Source organism: Thamnophis sirtalis, unplaced genomic scaffold (assembly GCF_051295495.1).
Source record: "Thamnophis sirtalis isolate CommonGarterSnake01/CBP01778 unplaced genomic scaffold, rThaSir2_p1.2 scaffold_8, whole genome shotgun sequence".
NCBI classification, from domain to species: Eukaryota; Metazoa; Chordata; class Lepidosauria; order Squamata; family Natricidae; genus Thamnophis; species Thamnophis sirtalis.
The window spans coordinates 67,752,569-67,769,091 of record NW_028261388.1 but is presented as its reverse complement, the minus strand read 5'-3'; the positions used below and the strand labels follow the sequence as shown (position 1 = coordinate 67,769,091).

The window sequence follows — 16,523 nt, the reverse complement described above, 5'->3', positions numbered from 1 at the left end:
ACCTATAAAATGGAATAACAAATGTATAAGAATGATAAATGTAAAGAAGAAAAATAATTTTGTGAATGTATACTTAAAATGGTATCTAAGAGAATAAAAAAAATGTTCTGGCAAAAACACACACACAATCTTTTCAAGTCCAAAACCAAATTTAGAGTTTGTGTTTAAGTGGGTTGTGTTTAAGTGGATTTGTCACTTCTCTTCTTTCTCCTTTCTGTCCAAATTATTTCAAGCAAATGGCTCTCTTTGGAGGTAGTCATTCAACCCTCCATTTTTCCTCCATTTTCTTTCTTTTTGCAAAAATCCTGATCTGTTCATCAATATTATTTATGTGCTCAAGATTCTTTGCCTTTTCCAAATTCTGGTTTATAACTGTGGGTTAATAGATCTTACTAGTCTTTCATCTCGCCTCTGCATGCTCCTATTCAGCTGCTTTGACCTGGAGCCAGCTCTTGTGCAACCATGTTGCCATGCTGCCGCCCCAGCTCCGATTCAGACCTTCTGACCTATGAAGGACCTGTTGTACTCCCTCTGGGTTTGATGAGATACTGCCCCTTCTTCCCCCCGCCCCCACAGGGGGGTTTTTCTGATCCAAAAATAGTTTCAGAGACAGTTTGTCAGACAGGATTCATGTGAGACTCTTCAGAGCTCACATCCCCCTCATCTGTCCAGCTTGAGAACTTCAGACCGACTCTCGTTTGTTTGTTTTTTCTACACTGGTGAAGATTAATTAAGGTATTATATTATATGTATATTAAGATATAATATTAAATATTACATTTCATATTGTCCCAAAAGTGCATTTTCAAAAGGCAACTGGACTTTGTTTTTTTCTTTGAAGACATTTGCTTCTCATCCAAGAAACATCTTCAGCTAGAAAAAAACTCCAAAAAGCACTTTTGGGACAATCACGACCTGGTTGACTGAGAAATCTACATACATTTCATATTATTATAAAGCCTGTTTCCCTTTCTTCTCCATCAGGGTTACAGCATGAAGGTATTTATCGGAAGAATGGAGCAAAATCTCGTATCCACATTTTGATGGAGGAGTTCCGACGAGATGCAAGAAATGTCAAATTGCATATCAGTAACAATTTCGTTGAAGATGTGACAGATGTGTTGAAGAGATTTTTTCGGGAGCTTGAGGATACTATCTTCACTACATCTTTACATCCGCAGTGGAATAGAGCCACAGGTTTCATCCTTCTTTCTTATACTGCCCTACTTTATCAAGCCTTTTGGATCTCTTATTTGATTGACTGTATTACTTAGTTCATTGTGAAACTGCCATTCTCTTGAATCATTGTCTTGAGCCTCCAAAAATTATACAATTTATCATTTTATTTATTTTTTGCATTTAAAAAAAATATTTTAAATACAAATAATACAAACATAGTAAATGAAAGAAAGAAAAAGGAAAAAATATTACAGTGCACTCCCCCACAGAGACCTTTCACCCCCTTATATTTCTTCATCTATAACATCTAAAAGATATACAATATATTCCAATTGTGCCCTTATCCCCTCCAAAACAACATATATTCTTGACTAGGTTTATTCCCTTTGCTTCCACCAACACTGATTTTATAAATTCCCCCAATATTTCATTATAATTATTTGCTTTTGCTCTTTTAAATTTAGTTCTGTTGTTAATTTATCATTTGTTGCCATACTCCAAATTTCATTATACCACTCATTTCTTTGAATATCCCAATTTCTTTACCAATATTTAGCTATCACTAATCTAACTGCCATTATCAAATTTACAATCAATTCCTTTTTTGTTTCATTTGTATCCCGTTTTTCCACCAGCAACAATAATACAATCCTCAGTGACATCTCTAGATTTACATTCAAAAGTGCTTTAATTTCTCTAAATACCATGTCCCATATTTTTTGTGCACTATCACAATCCCATCACATATGTTTATATATTCCAACCTATTTCTTGCACCTCCATCAAATATTTGTATATTTGCCATCTATTTGATTTAATATACGTGGTATTAGGTACCACCTAAATATCATTTTATAGCCATTTTCCTTAACTCTAACTGACATATTCTTATATACTCTTCTATTCCAAATATGTTTCCAATCATTATCATTTATTTCTCCCAAATCTGATTCCCAAATTAATTTTAAACCTTTTGCCTGCTCTTGTAATTCAGTTAATATTCTATATATTATCCCAATTCTTTATTTCTTTTATTTTTTGCATTTTTGAAATGCCCATCTCCCACCATCCATGTAAATCCCTGGGAAACTATTTTTAAACTTAACTAACATATTTTTATCTATATTTCAAAACAGGAGAGGTCAGCTATGCTTTGCAGTGCACATGCAACCCATCCAGAATTTTTCCTACAGTTCCTCCAGACCATCCTAGATGATATCACTGAAATTCAATGGCAAATACTGGGCCTTATCCAACAAAACACAACTCAGTGGTGGCCCTACACTTAACAAGAAAAACCAAATGCACAAATATAGAATAGGTTGTATGTGATTCAATGGTTGTCAAGAAAGTCAGTGCAGTCCTGGGTTGCATCAAGAGAAGATAGTTTCAAGATCATGTAAATTGATAGTACTGCTTTATAATGAACTGATGAGGCCACACTTGGAATACTGTGTCCAGTTCTGGTCACCATGATACAAAAAGATATTCTATCATAATACAACTAAAATATTATTAATCATATATTAAATTTAGCATATATATGCATATTCATAATGAATTTTCATTCTTAATTTTTTATTTAGTCAGTAATTCTATGTTTGGTTTTAATGCCAGTCTCCGTGTTATTTAAATACACATATTAATATCATCTTTCATAAAATATTGTCCATCATATTTATTACACTTAATAAACGTATATATTTAAATTAAGCTCTTTTATTATTTGCTTATTCAATTTATAATCCTTCATTTTTAATTATTCAATATTTCAGTATTTTATTTTTGTCTCAATCTTCATCTGCATATCATAGGTTTTAATACAAATAAAGTATTGTTAATCATATTTATTACATTTAACAAACCTACCGACATTCATATTAAATTATAATTTAGTAATACCATCCTTCAAATTCTAATTTCCCCTTATTTATAGCTTCTCCTTATTATGTAAAAATGTGTATTTTATTAATCCCCCTTTCTTCAAATCCCCTCCAATTTTTTTGTTCTATTTTGTTATGCCACTACTATATTAAACATATTCCCTTTCCTAATCATCATCTCTTACCTGCCTTAAAACTTTGATTATTCTTTTCTTAGCTTGTCTTCCATATTCTGCTCTTGGATATTTATTTTTATCTGTTTCCTCATCTTGCCTACTTATTTTAAACTTTCTTCCCTTTTCTATCTTTTTCCATTGTCTAGTTTCCAAAATATCTACTCTTGCCCCTATCTTTCTATGTTTCTGTTTCCCCATTGTTTTAATTTCCTTAGAGCACTCTCCTCTTGGCTTATGTCATCAATCCATATTGTTTTACTATTATCTCTTCCCCCCCCCCCGTTCCATTTGTTTTGTCTGTCTCCTTTTTCTGTCCCCTCTTCCAGTTGGCTCCTCCTCTTCCTGGGTCTCTTGAATACTCACTGTCTCTTATTTTATATTTCTCAGCATTTCATCTATGCTCTCAATTTTTTCCATGATCTTCCATGTCTTGTCAGTGTCTCCTTTATACTTTGAAATGCCAACACCACCTATTCCCAAGTTCCACTCCTTTCTTCTTGATGAAGCATCTCATTAGGTTTTATTGAATTCTTTTGTTTGTCCAATAATCCAAAGACCATATGTTCGAGCTTACAAACACTTCTCAAAATATTCAATGTTCTTGTTTCTTTATATTCCAAGCTTAATCTGCCTGTTCCTCTGGAGTGTCCCTTAGATCTTCCAGCACCTCCTTAAATCCCTCTAACAAACAAAATTTTGGAAATGTGTTGTTCTTCTTTCCATCAGTAGGTAGCACACCTTAATTAAATTTCAATATTAAGCTGGTTTTTCAAATTTTCCATGATGCAAAGATAGTGTCTTTAGTCGATAGTCTCCGACTTCATCAGCCTGGAGGCTGCCTGTTTGCTGCCAGCTTGAAGCGCTTCCCTTGGGTCGATCAGGGACTTTGCGATGTCCCTGAGACCAGCAAGGCTTTGTCTTCCTGTTCACCGTCTCTACGGGACGGTTTAGGTCCTGCTGGACCGTCCAGTGGCAAAAGTGTTAATGGCAGTCTCTGACTGTTGAGACCGCACGATGTGTTGTTGTGATGTTGGCTCCTCCTTCCAATAGTGTTAATTTTTGAGTAAATAATTACAGCATTTCAAAGTGCCATTCCAATAAAATGCCTGTTCAGTTTAAAAGTCCAATTTTCAATATTTTTAGCAAATTTTGTTATCTTCTTTTTTCCCCCTTCAATTTTAATATTAGTATTTTTTCAAAGTGCCTGGCCACTGCTGTATTAAATAATTGTGGGCCCTTTTCCAAATTCTTTTTTGGATTTGAGAATTCAAATAAATAAAGTTCTTCTCACCCAGTCCCACGCTTTCCATCAACTTCACTCCAGCACCGTGCTTAAACGGTCATTCTCTGTCTCATCTTTGTGTCAGCCATCTTAGACTGTCTCTTCTTCCTGTCATGGCATAGAGAAACAGCTTTGGTGTTCATCAGGAGACTGCAATCTCTCCTTCAATCTCACAGAGCATTACTCCTTAGCTTCACCGATCCTACAGAGCGGCTTTTTGGCTCCCTTGGAGCCCACAACAGGAGAAAATCAGCACAGGAATGGAGATGACCATTCTCTGTGACTGGAGATGATGAGAGGCTCCACCCCTTCATTCTGCAGTCTTCCAGTATTTGAGGGGTTGTCACAGAGAAGAGGGAGTAAACTTAGCACCTGAGGCAGGACAAAAAGTAATGGGTGGAAAAATTATCAAACAGAGGTCCAACCTAAAACTAAGGATAAATTTTCTGACAGAATAATTAATTGTGGAATGGCTTTCCTCTGGAAGTTGTTCATGTTCTATCACTGAAGGTTTCCAAGAAGAGATCAGACAGCCATTTGTTCAGAATGGTATATGGTTTCCTGCTGGAGTAGGGGTTTGAAGATCTCCAAAGTCCCGCCCAACCTTATTATTCTATCTTCCCTGTCAGGGAAAAAAATATGTACACAGTCTTAATTAAAGTTGCCAATGCTTGCTTTAAGTAAAATATCTTGAGGGCTTATAAATCTTCAATAAAATCTTCAATAAAAAAGTGAGGGCTAGGTGGGCAAGATTATTCACTGACAAAAGAGAAATAGGAAAGAAAGAAAAAATAGAACTACTGTGTATACTTTGTCTTAAGAAGTAACCTGAATCATCAACAGATAACACAGAAGAAAATTCTGGGGAACTGTATGTGTCTTCCACAGTCCACTTCTAAACAATGCACACATAGAAACCTTGTTTTCTGAAACCCATTTTATTTGTCTCTTGGTCACTACACTTGAACCAATATATCTTGCAGAAAGAGAAAAAACACAAACTATATGGTGAACGTACCTCAAATTTCTGATCAATGTAGGACATGTTTTGATTTTATGCAAACTATATTCACTAAAATTTAATTCTATGTTTCTCTTTCTTAGAAATTTCCCAGAAGCCCCAGCGCCTGGAGAGATACAAGGAGCTAATGAACTGCTTGCCCCATCTCAACCGCAGAACTTTGGCTGCTTTGATTAGCCACTTGTATCGGTTAGTCTGTTTTCCCTCACTTGTTCCTGTCAGAACTCTCATGGCATATTCTTTTTTAAAGTGCCCCTTAGATATACTGATACATTTGTTTCAAAGACTAAGACCTCAGAATGTGAAATTTGAGCTCTGTAAAAAGAAAGAAATCAAGGACAATAAACAGCAAAAACAAAAAACTAATACTTTTATAGTGTAGTTGTTGCTATGCTTGGTCTTTTGAACCTTAGATTTGAATCTGTTTCCCAGGTCCATTTTTATTTTCTAAGACCCAAATCTGTTTCCCAAAGCCCTTCATGTTTGTTTCTAAAAGATTTCCCCCCCCCTCCGCTGCTGCAATCAACAATTGAATTGTTAGCAGTCATAAATAAATTCAACCAGATTAAAATAATCAAATCTACAATATCTAATGGCAATATGTACAGTGGTGACAGGTCTTACTCCCAAACGCTTCCAGTTTTCAAACATTTCCAGAAGGCCAACAGTAATGCTACCATTACTTGAAAGGAGAGCTATAGGACTTTATTGGTTAAAACCACCACTTTGAATTGTATCTTGACACTTACTGTTAGCCAGTGTAGCAATTGTAAGATATATGATAACAGTAGTTACATTTGCCAAAACTATGACTTTTTGGACCAAATGCCATATTCAAGTAATCCTCAAAGGCAGCCCAATATACAGTATATCACATTGAACTAATCCAACCATATGGTAGTAAGTGTCTCCTGTCATAGGGAAGATACATAGAGATGAAGAAAGTGCCCCCTGCTAAAGCTTTCATCTTCTAATCTATCAGGAGCTGTAAATTTAAGGAAACCTCCATATCACATAACTCCTCTTTCAAGAGCAAGTCCAATGCTTCAGAATTATGTCTGAAGCAGATGAAGATTTGTATAGATAATTACTTCATCTTGCTAGTATTCAACTTCCAGGCCTCAACCGTCTCTAAAAAGTTGTTCAAAATATTTCTGGCTTGGCCCAAGTTGAGAATATAAAGCTGCCTATCATCAGCTCAACCCAAACAGATTGATTAACACATACAGATGTTTTATGTAATGTTAAAACAGCAAGGGGGAAAGCATTGAGCTCCATGAGACCCCACAAATATGAGGTTACTGACTGATCTATCCTTCCTCATTACTAATTACTGATACCATCGGCTTAGAGATACTTTTGCTTCAGTGCTTCTGTTTCATTCTAAGATCAAACTCTTTCAGTTGATGCTGAATGATATTGTGTTATCAAACACTCCTGAGAAGTCTAAAAGGACTATAAAGATGTATCCTCCCATCCAGGTCTCAAAAAAAAGCATGTTTCCATCCCATGATTGATACTGAATCCAGACTGAAATGAATGTAGATAGCCTACTTATTCAAGAGCACCATATAAACTGACTCTCCATCCTTTCTTGTTGATAGTTATACCTAGACTTCTATTTGCAAGTGTGCCAGACCCTGCAGTTTTCCCTCTCATCACTGCCTCCCTCATTGGACACAACTTTTAATTGGGTCTCTTTTGCTCTCCACTGTAGGGTACAGAAATGTGTCAACCTCAATCACATGAGCACCAAGAACCTAGCTTTACTATTTGCTCCCAGTCTCTTCCAGACAAATGGAAAAGGGGAACAAGAAGTCAAGGTGATAGAAGATTTGATTGACAACTATGTTCATATTTTTAATGTGAGTCTGGGTCTCCTTCCCCCTGTATCATTAAACATTTGTTTTATGTGTATTTTACTGTAGCTTTTCTTTTACTCTAGATTGATGAAGACCAGTTGTTACAGATGGACTTGGAGAACAGTTTGATTACTACCTGGCAGGATGTGAAGGTACTCTAGTGCCTACTATCCTTCCCTTTTGTGTATTGCTTAGCAGATATGTTGACAACATCAGAGTAATAGATTAACAGAGATGGAAAGGACCTTGTAGCAGGGGTGGGATTCAACCAGTTCAGACCAGCTCAGGTGAATCTGTTATGATTTTGCACAGTTCAGAGAACCAGTAAAATCTACCACCGGATAGACCACCCACCCCGCCTAGCCTGCCCCTGTCCACCCTGCCCTTTATATTATCTTTCCTTTGCCACAAGGTCCAGCTAATCTCCTCACCTGCTCTGCTCACCAAAGGTAAGAATGCCCCCTGCTCACTCTTTGGCTCGGGTCAGGGCCTAGGGCCATGATGATGAACCTATGGCATGCGTGGTATGCGGTGGCACATGGAAGCACGCGGAGGCACGCGGTGGCACGCAGAGGCACGCGGTGGCATGCGGAGCCATTTGTTATGGCATGCGAGGCATTGCCCTGTCAGCTCCAGCAGGCATGCACGCGCTGGCCAGCTAACTTCGGCCTCTTTTTTTTTTTTTTTGCCGTTTTTTTGCCCTCCAGAGCCTTCAGGGAAGCCTCCCGAAGCCTCCAGAGGGTGAAAAATGGCCCTAATGGCCAATGGCTTTTTGCAGTCTGGAGGCTCTGAAGGGCTCCTGAGGGCCTCCAGGGGGCAAGGAGGCTGTTTTCACCCTTCCCAAGCTCCTAGAAAGCCTCTGGAGCCTGGGGGGGGGGGGGCAAAAAACGGTCCATCGCATGCCAAAAGCGGGGGGAGAGCGGGGGTCACACACACATGCACACAGGGAGTTGCACGCATAGCATTATGGGTGTGGGCATGCCTGTGCACGCCCCCCCATGCTCCCCCCACTTTTGGCATGAGATATGAAAAAGTTTAGCCATCACTGGCCTAGGGACACACCATTCCCTGGCTCCAGCCTTGTCCCAGAAGCTCCACCTGCTCACCGCCTGCCTTGGCCAGGTCAGGGAATGCACCATTCCCTGGCTCCAGGCTTGCCCCAGGCCTCTGCCGCAATGCTTACACCACCACCCCGGGCCTCAAACTACCGGACAGTTCTTCTTACCTAAACCACTGCAGCGAAGATCTTGCAGCCATCCCTTGCCGAAGCTCAGTTGCTCACAGAGATGCTCCATATGGTCTCTGGGTCAGCAGCTGCTTCTCTCCGCTGCTGAGAGAGAGCATCTCTTGTGCAATTTAGCAGCTGTGAGCTGCTGCTTTCCTCTAAGTCGCATCTGCTCGCTGGAGTAGACCAGGGGTCTTTCCCTTTCTGCATTTAGCAGCAGTGCAAATGGGACAGCTTGGTACATAGATTTCTACATCCTTCTTCAATGAAGGCCATCAGAGTTGCCACTTTAGTAAGGTAAAGACTTCACAAACCAAAGTGACCAGCTAATCCAGACTCGTGACAGGCTTGCATAGCTTTCAATCTTTCCTTTGCCAGTTTGTATCCCACCCAAGCTAACCCATCCTTTATTCTGCTGTTTATGGGCGCAAAACCACTCGTCTGTTTCCAATCCTTTTTTGAACTCCATGATAATGGCATTGTCTAAGGAGGAGGGGTCTTTTTTTGCCTGGGTGTGTGTGACAACTTTGGCTGCCAGCTGGGAAGCTAGAAGCATAGTTTTAATTACTTCTGCTTTAGCACTGCTGTATTGGGGTAGTCTGGACAAGGCATCAGCCAGAAAGTTTCCCCCCCTGGTAGATACCTTAAAGTAAAATCAAATAGTTGGGAATACTGTGCCCATGGACCTGTTTTGGGGACATTTTCCTTGGGATTTTGAGACCTTCTAAGTTTTTATGGTGGGTCCACACCTGGAAGGATATTTTATTCTCCTCCAGGAAATGTCTCTAAATCAGGAGTGCCTGACTGCAAAAGCCTCTTTCTCCCATATCATCCACCTTTGTTCAGTTTCAGTTATTTTTTTAGAGGTGTACATGCATGGTTGCAATTTGCCTTCTTCATTTTCTTGGTGTAGGACTGCTCCAACTCCATGTCACTGGCATTGGCTTGAATTACAAGCTCCAGATCCGGTGTTTTAACTCCGATTTGGACAAAAAAAGTCTTTTCAGTTTTTTGAATGCTGCTTGGCATTCCATAGACCATTTTAGTAGCTGGCTGGGTTTCAGCTTATCTCTCCCTTTGGTTTTCAATATATTAGTAACTGGAAGCGCTATCAGGGCAAAAGAGAAGATGAATTGTCGATAGAAGTTTGTAAAGTCCAGGAAGCTCTGCAACTCCCACTCCAGCATTGCTCTGACTTTTGCAAGATCCATTTCCACTCCTTTGTGGGGGAGTCAATATCCCAAGTAATCTATTTTGTTCTTGGTGGAATTCACACTTGGCTAATTTGGCAAACAACTTAGCTGATTTTAGCTTTAAGACCTCCCATACTAATTGAACATGTTCAGCCTTAGTTTCAATGTAAATCAATATGTCATAAAGAAAAATCAAAAAACCCTTGTACAAGAGCTCATGTAGCGCTTTGTTAATCAGTTGCATGAAAACAGAGCACCCTGGAGCACCCTGGCGTCCAAACAGCAAAACTTTGAACTGAAAACACCATAACAGGAAGTTAAATGCTGTTTTCCATTCAAGCCTCTCCCAAATTCAGATCTGGTAATAATCGTCCCTTAAATATAATTTGGAAAAAATCCTGCCCTTTGCCAAATGGGCCAGCATGTCCTCCATTGGGGTAGGGGTACACATTTTCCTTGCAAATAGCATTCAAATTTCTATAGTCCACACATAGACATAATGAGCTGTCCTTTTTCCTTGGAACAGTACTGGGGCAGCCACCTTGGGTCTGGCAGGTTTGATGAAGCCGCGTTTGAGATCTTTGTCTATGAATTGGTGCAATTCATCCAGCTCCTGAAGTGTCATTGAGTACATTTTTGGCTTGGGTAATTTAGCCTCCAGTAGAATCTCAATGGCAGTCTGTGAGTCTATAAGGGGGGAGTTCTTCCAAAGCTGCTTCACTAAACATATCTGCTAAGTCTTGGTACTCCCTGGGAATGCCCAGTAGGGGTCCGTTTGTTGTGGCAGCAGCTATATCCTTGCAGTGTGACATTCCTGCCTTGTAAGGCTCCTCCCTCTGGGCCAGTTCACCATTAGGGAATCAGAGGGTCCCCTTGGTCCAATCCACCCTCAGGTTCCATGTCTTTAGCCAGGTGTCAGATCTGTGAAGGGGCCATTACTCTATTTGCTGGAGTGAAGGGGTTTGTGGCCTCTTGCTAACCAAATAGAGCCATTACTCTATTTGCTGGAGTGAAGGGGTTTGTGGCCTCTTGCTAACCTCAGCCGAGGTGGCGCAGTGGTTAAATGCAGCATTGCAGGCTACTTCAGCTGACTGCAGTTCTGAAGTTTGGCTGTTCAAATCTCACCAGCTCAAGGTTGACTCAGCCTTCCATCCTTCCGAGGTGGGTAAAATGAGGACCCGGATTGTTGGGGGCAATATGCTGACTCTGTAAACCGCTTAGAGAGGGCTGAAAGCCCTATGAAGCGGTATATAAGTCTATTGCTCAGCCTCCAGTTGCCCCTTGCCACCAGATGGTCCCCACTTGTCTAGCCAAGAGAGCCCCAGTATGACAGTCTCTGTCATTTTTGGAGTTATTATGAATCAAATTGATTCCCAGTGGTCCGCTAGCTCTAGCCTCACTGGTTTGGTCAGGTGAGTGGCATCCCAATAGGGACCCGTTGACCTCCTCAAATTTAATTGGGTGGGACAATTTTTTTGCTCTGATACCTTCAGGACCATGGGTAAGTTAATCAAACATCTAGTGTAGCCTGAGTCTTTTAGGACTTCAAAAGGGCCCTGGGTCAGTTTTGGGGGCTGTGAGATGTGAGACAAACGGGTGGATAGGTTCACTCACCATTGGGTCATTTTCCCCCTCGTCCTCACTGTCATAGGATTCCAGTGATTGGTCATCAGCTGGAGTCCCCCCCCTTTGGCTGGTTAGGGAGGGACCTCTACAGTCTGGAGGCTTTTGGGGACTTGTTAGTGGCATGCCTGGGGTCTCGTTCAGGTCACACTCTAGAGGGTGGCTATGGCCTGGGTTTCAGAGATGGAGTTGCACAAGCTGATGCAACTCCCTCCGCATGTAGCATTTCAACTGGCTTGGGGGAGGCTTGGTCTTGGGGCCAGTTGGGTTACTGAGGCATCCCAACAGCCGGGTGGTTTCTGATCTGGTTGTCCTCTCTCTCTCTCTGGGACCCGGTAGCATCCGCATGGCATTGGCACACAAACTTCAGTTTTCTCTCTACAGCTCTCACAGGCTGGTGATATCATCTTGGAAGTATATCTGGAGCAGAAGAATCCTGACTATTGTGTTACTCTCAAGGTAAGCAATAGAGTATCTTTGTGTAAATTGCCCAGGGGTATTTTTGGATGAAGAAAAGAGGTTCACAATATCACTAAGGCATCACTTATTTTTATGATAAAAGGGTATTAACATATACACTGTACAATGGATTGACTGAAAATTAGAATTCTATTTCTTAACTACCCTACAGGTTTCTCCCAAGATGAGAGCAGAAGAACTAACAAATCAAGTGCTTAAGATGAGAAATGTAACAGCTAGTCGAGATCTTTGGCTGACCTTTGAAATTTTAGAAAATGGAGAGCTAGGTGAGTAAAAATACTTTGTTTCTTTTTCCTCTGTATAAAATCAAGGCTGTATGATTATCCCATATTTTATTTTAAAGGCAGCCCTTTTCCCTTTCCACCCTGCACCAGGCTAGCTAGCACTGAGGGAGGGGAAGTAGCTCTGCTGGTTTGAAATCTGAGCTAAGGTTACCAGCAAGGAAGAAAATGAGCTCCCTTTGCTGGTGAATTAAGCTTTTCTTCACAAAGTACAGGTGTCCATTGCTTGGATTCCACAAGCGGCCATTATTTTCCAAACCTATTCAGCTGCAAACTGCTTCATTGCTAGACTGCACAGGTGGCTGGGTTGAAGCAATTTGCAGCTCAGAAAAAGATGCAGCTTGTGGGATTGAGCCATGTGGCCTAGCAACAGAATAGCTTGTTCTCCTTCTCTTCCCCCACCTCTTAGGCTGTGGAAATCTTTGGAAGGTAAGTATGCAATTGTGAGGGGGTTGTGGGAAGAGGCCTGTGGAACCCTGCCAGGTGGAAAAGCAGGCCCTGTGCCTGTGGGGATCTGGCAGGGCAGAATGGGCAGGAACTAGGTGGGTGGGCACACTGCAGCATCTTTGCAATTAGTTGCACAGCCCTCCATGTGCTCGCCAGAGGTAGTCTGACTGCCATTAGGTACCGAGATGAGATCCTCAGACCCCTTGTGAGACCATATGCTGGTGCGGTTGGCCCTGGTTCCTCCTAATGCAAGACAATGCTAGACCTCATGTGGCTGGAATGTGTCAGCAGTTCCTGCAAGACGAAGGCATTGATGCTATGGACCCGCCCGGTCATTCCCCAGACCTGAATCCAATTGAGTACATCTGGGACATCATGTCTCGCTCCATCCACCAACGCCAATTGCACCACAGACTGTCCAGGAGTTGGAGGATGCTTTAGTCCAGGTGTGGGAGGAGATCGTTTAGGAGACCATCCGCCACCTCATCAGAAGCATGCCCAGGTGTTGTAGGGAGGTCATACAGGCACATGGAGGTCATACAGGCACATGGTGGCCACACACACTACTGAGCCTCATTTTGACTTGTTTTAAGGACATTACATCAAAGTTGGATCAGCTTGTTGTTGTTGTTTTTTCACTTTAATTTTGAGTGTAACTCCAAATCCAGACCTCCATGGGTTGCTAAATTTGATTTCCATTGATAATTTTTCTGTGATTTTGTTGTCAGCACATTCAACTATGTAATGAACAAAGTATTTAATAAGAATATTTCATTCATTCAGATCTAGTATGTCTTATTTTTGTGTTCCCTTTATTTTTTTGAGCAGTGTATATAATACACCATACCCTTAACATACTTCTGATGTTTAGTTTCCTGGATGCCACCTGATACCCGCATAAACTAAACTTCTTTTTTTGAATATCATTTTTCAGAGCGTCCTTTGCATCCCAAGGAGAAAGTTCTAGAGCAGGCCCTACAGTGGTGCAAGTTACCAAAACCCAGCTCTGCATATTTACTTGTGAAAAAGTTGTCAATCGAGGAAGGAAGCTGCCTTTTCACAGGTGAGTGAGGCTATTATTTAAGAGACAAATATACTTGTTACTGTTTTTAAAACCATCAAAATATTTTTCTATAGCATTATTGTCTGTACAGAAATAGATTTGAACTTTATTCCTTGCATATAAGGCCAAGATGATTTCTGCCTAAAAATCTAGAAAGATGCTATAATGAAAATAGTATTTGCTTAGCTGGCCTGATAATATAAAAGAGTATGTTCAAAAGTATCTTATGGAGGAGGAATAAGTAGTACAATGCATGTTTTCCAGTATCTATCATCTCCCACTAAAACAGCAATGGGAAATCCTTTTGATGTTTTTTTAATAATTTGTATTTTATTTTTTTTAAATAAACTTACACAAACAAAATATAAAACATAAAAACATCTTCCAGTTACATCTAGCATGTCGGTTGGTTACAAAACTTTTGTGCATCCTCTCCATACAGTTTATATAAAGTCTCATATTATCAATCTAATTTAGAATATCTTGTATATCTTGTACACACAGACACACATACATTATTATCATTATTAATCTGTTATTTAACTATAACTATTATTCCTTCATTTTATACGAGATATTCTAAATTTTGAATTAATTTATATTATAATAATTCATTACATCCTCCTAAATCCATCCAATAATAGTACATCTTTATATTATATTCTGTGTCATTCCATTGTCCTTGTAAAATTCTCAGTCATATTTCATTTCCATATTTATTTTTGTCTAACCATTGGTAAAATAAATCCCATATCTTATAAAACTGTTTTATCTTATTGTTCTCTAGTTTCAAATGTCAATTTACTCATTTCAGCACATTCCATTATTTTATGACTAACTTCCTCCTGCGTTGGTATTTTCTCATTTTTCCAGTTTTTAGCAAATACAATTCTAGACACTGTTAACACATTTACAATCAAATATTTCAATTCTCTACTACATGTTTCCGGTAAAATCCCCAATAAAAATATCTCTGGTTTAAAGTCAATATGTTTTTCTATCATTTTTTTCCAACCATGTGTGGATTTTAGTCCAGTATTTTTTAGCTTCTGCACACGTCCACCACATATGGCAATATGAACCCGGTATCTGATGACATTTCCAACATTTTTTGGGTTTATTCTTAATCATTCTTGCTATTCTCATTGGGGGTAAGTGCCACCTGTAAAACATCCTATACAAATTTTCTTTATATGCTGTTGACATTGTCATTTTGTAATTTTGAGATCACAATACATTTCTTTAAATCAAGCCCATATCCAAAATTCCGCCCCCCCAAGCAATCATTGTTTCTTTAACCTGTTCTTCTTCTAGTTTAACTTCTAATAAATATCCATATAGTTTTTTAATCACCTTTTCATCAGTACCTGTCAGAATTTTATCTAAATAAGTCCATTTGTCATAAAAGCCTTCTATTTTAAAATCTTTATCATATCTAGAATGTATTTGCACATATGAAAACCAATTCATCCTTATACCTTGTTCTTCCAGTTCTTGCATAGATTTAAGTTCATCCTTTGTATTTAGTATTTCACCATATCTAACTGTTTGTTCCTTTTTATATGTTATTGGATATGAAAATGCTTCAATCGTTGATAACCATACTGAAATTTTTAAATAATGATGCTTTTTAATCTTCTCCCAGTTTAATAAAAAAGCCTCGCATATATAATGTCTTCTGAAATACCCTTGTGTTTTAATTCCCTTGTACCATAAGAAAGCGTGCCATCCCAACAACAAATGATGTCCTTCTAATGTAAGTAATCTAGAATTTCTTAGCATTATCAATTCCTTAGCCCACATCAAGCTTGTTGCCTGGTAGTATAACTCCCAGTTAGGCAAACCAAATCCTCCTCTTGTTCTAGCATCTTTCAAAACTTTTAATTTTATTCTCGCTTTCTTTCTCTGCCAAATATATCGCAACACTATTTTATTTAGAGCTTCAAAATAATCTTTCCCTAATCTAATTGGAATTGTCTGGAACAAATATAAAATCCTAGGTAGTATATTAATCTTAATTGTTGAAATTCTCTCTATTAGTGATAGTTGTAAATTTTGCCATTTTGCCAGATCTGTCACTTATCTGTTTTTAAAGTTATTCTCTTTAAATGAACTGCATCTTGCTGTCAAATATATCCCCAAATACTTAACCTTATCCGTGATCTGTATCTTCAAAGCTTCCGCCGTTCTTCCTTTTGTCTTACTAACATATTCTTCGTCAAAATCTTTGTTTTATCTTTATTTATTTTCAGACCTTCTACTATTCCATATTCCTCTATCTTTTCTATCAATTTAAGTGCTGTTTCTAATGGGTCCTCTAAGATGAAAATAGGATCATCTGTGAATGCTTGCAGTTTGTATTCTTCCTTTTTAACTTTCATTTTTTTTATATCTTTTTCTTCTCTAATATTTCTATTTAAAACTTCTAATATTAACACAAACAACAGAGGTGACACTGGGCAACCTTGTCTTGTCCCTTTCCTTATATCAATAGAATTTGTCAATTCTCCATTTATCATTATCTTTGCTGTTGGTTTATAATATATAGCTTCTATGGCTTGAATGAATTTCTTACCAAAGCCCATCTGCTCCAACTGTAATAACATAAATCGCCAATTCATGTTGTCGAAGGCTTTCTGTGCATCTAAAAATATCAAGGCCATTTGTTTTTCACGGTGTGCCTCATAATATTCCAAAGTGTCCAGAATTATTCTCACGTTATCTTTAATTTGTCTCTTTGGCAGAAACCCATTTTGATCAGGGTGGATAAAATAATTTAGATATCTTTTAAGTCTTTCTGCCAATATT

At 39.1% G+C, this 16,523-nt stretch overlaps 1 protein-coding gene across 1 annotated transcript in view; it reads left to right on the top strand.

The window, feature by feature from the left end:
• ARAP3 (ArfGAP with RhoGAP domain, ankyrin repeat and PH domain 3) overlaps nucleotides 1-16,523 on the top strand; it is a 131,155-nt gene that overhangs the window by 78,127 nt on the left and 36,505 nt on the right. Inside the window, exons 21-27 of the mRNA XM_087721843.1 lie at nucleotides 985-1,197; nucleotides 5,625-5,730; nucleotides 7,259-7,406; nucleotides 7,487-7,555; nucleotides 11,829-11,903; nucleotides 12,076-12,190; nucleotides 13,587-13,715. Coding sequence (XP_087577969.1) covers nucleotides 985-1,197; nucleotides 5,625-5,730; nucleotides 7,259-7,406; nucleotides 7,487-7,555; nucleotides 11,829-11,903; nucleotides 12,076-12,190; nucleotides 13,587-13,715 — 855 coding nt within the window. The remainder of the gene's footprint in view (nucleotides 1-984; nucleotides 1,198-5,624; nucleotides 5,731-7,258; nucleotides 7,407-7,486; nucleotides 7,556-11,828; nucleotides 11,904-12,075; nucleotides 12,191-13,586; nucleotides 13,716-16,523) is intronic.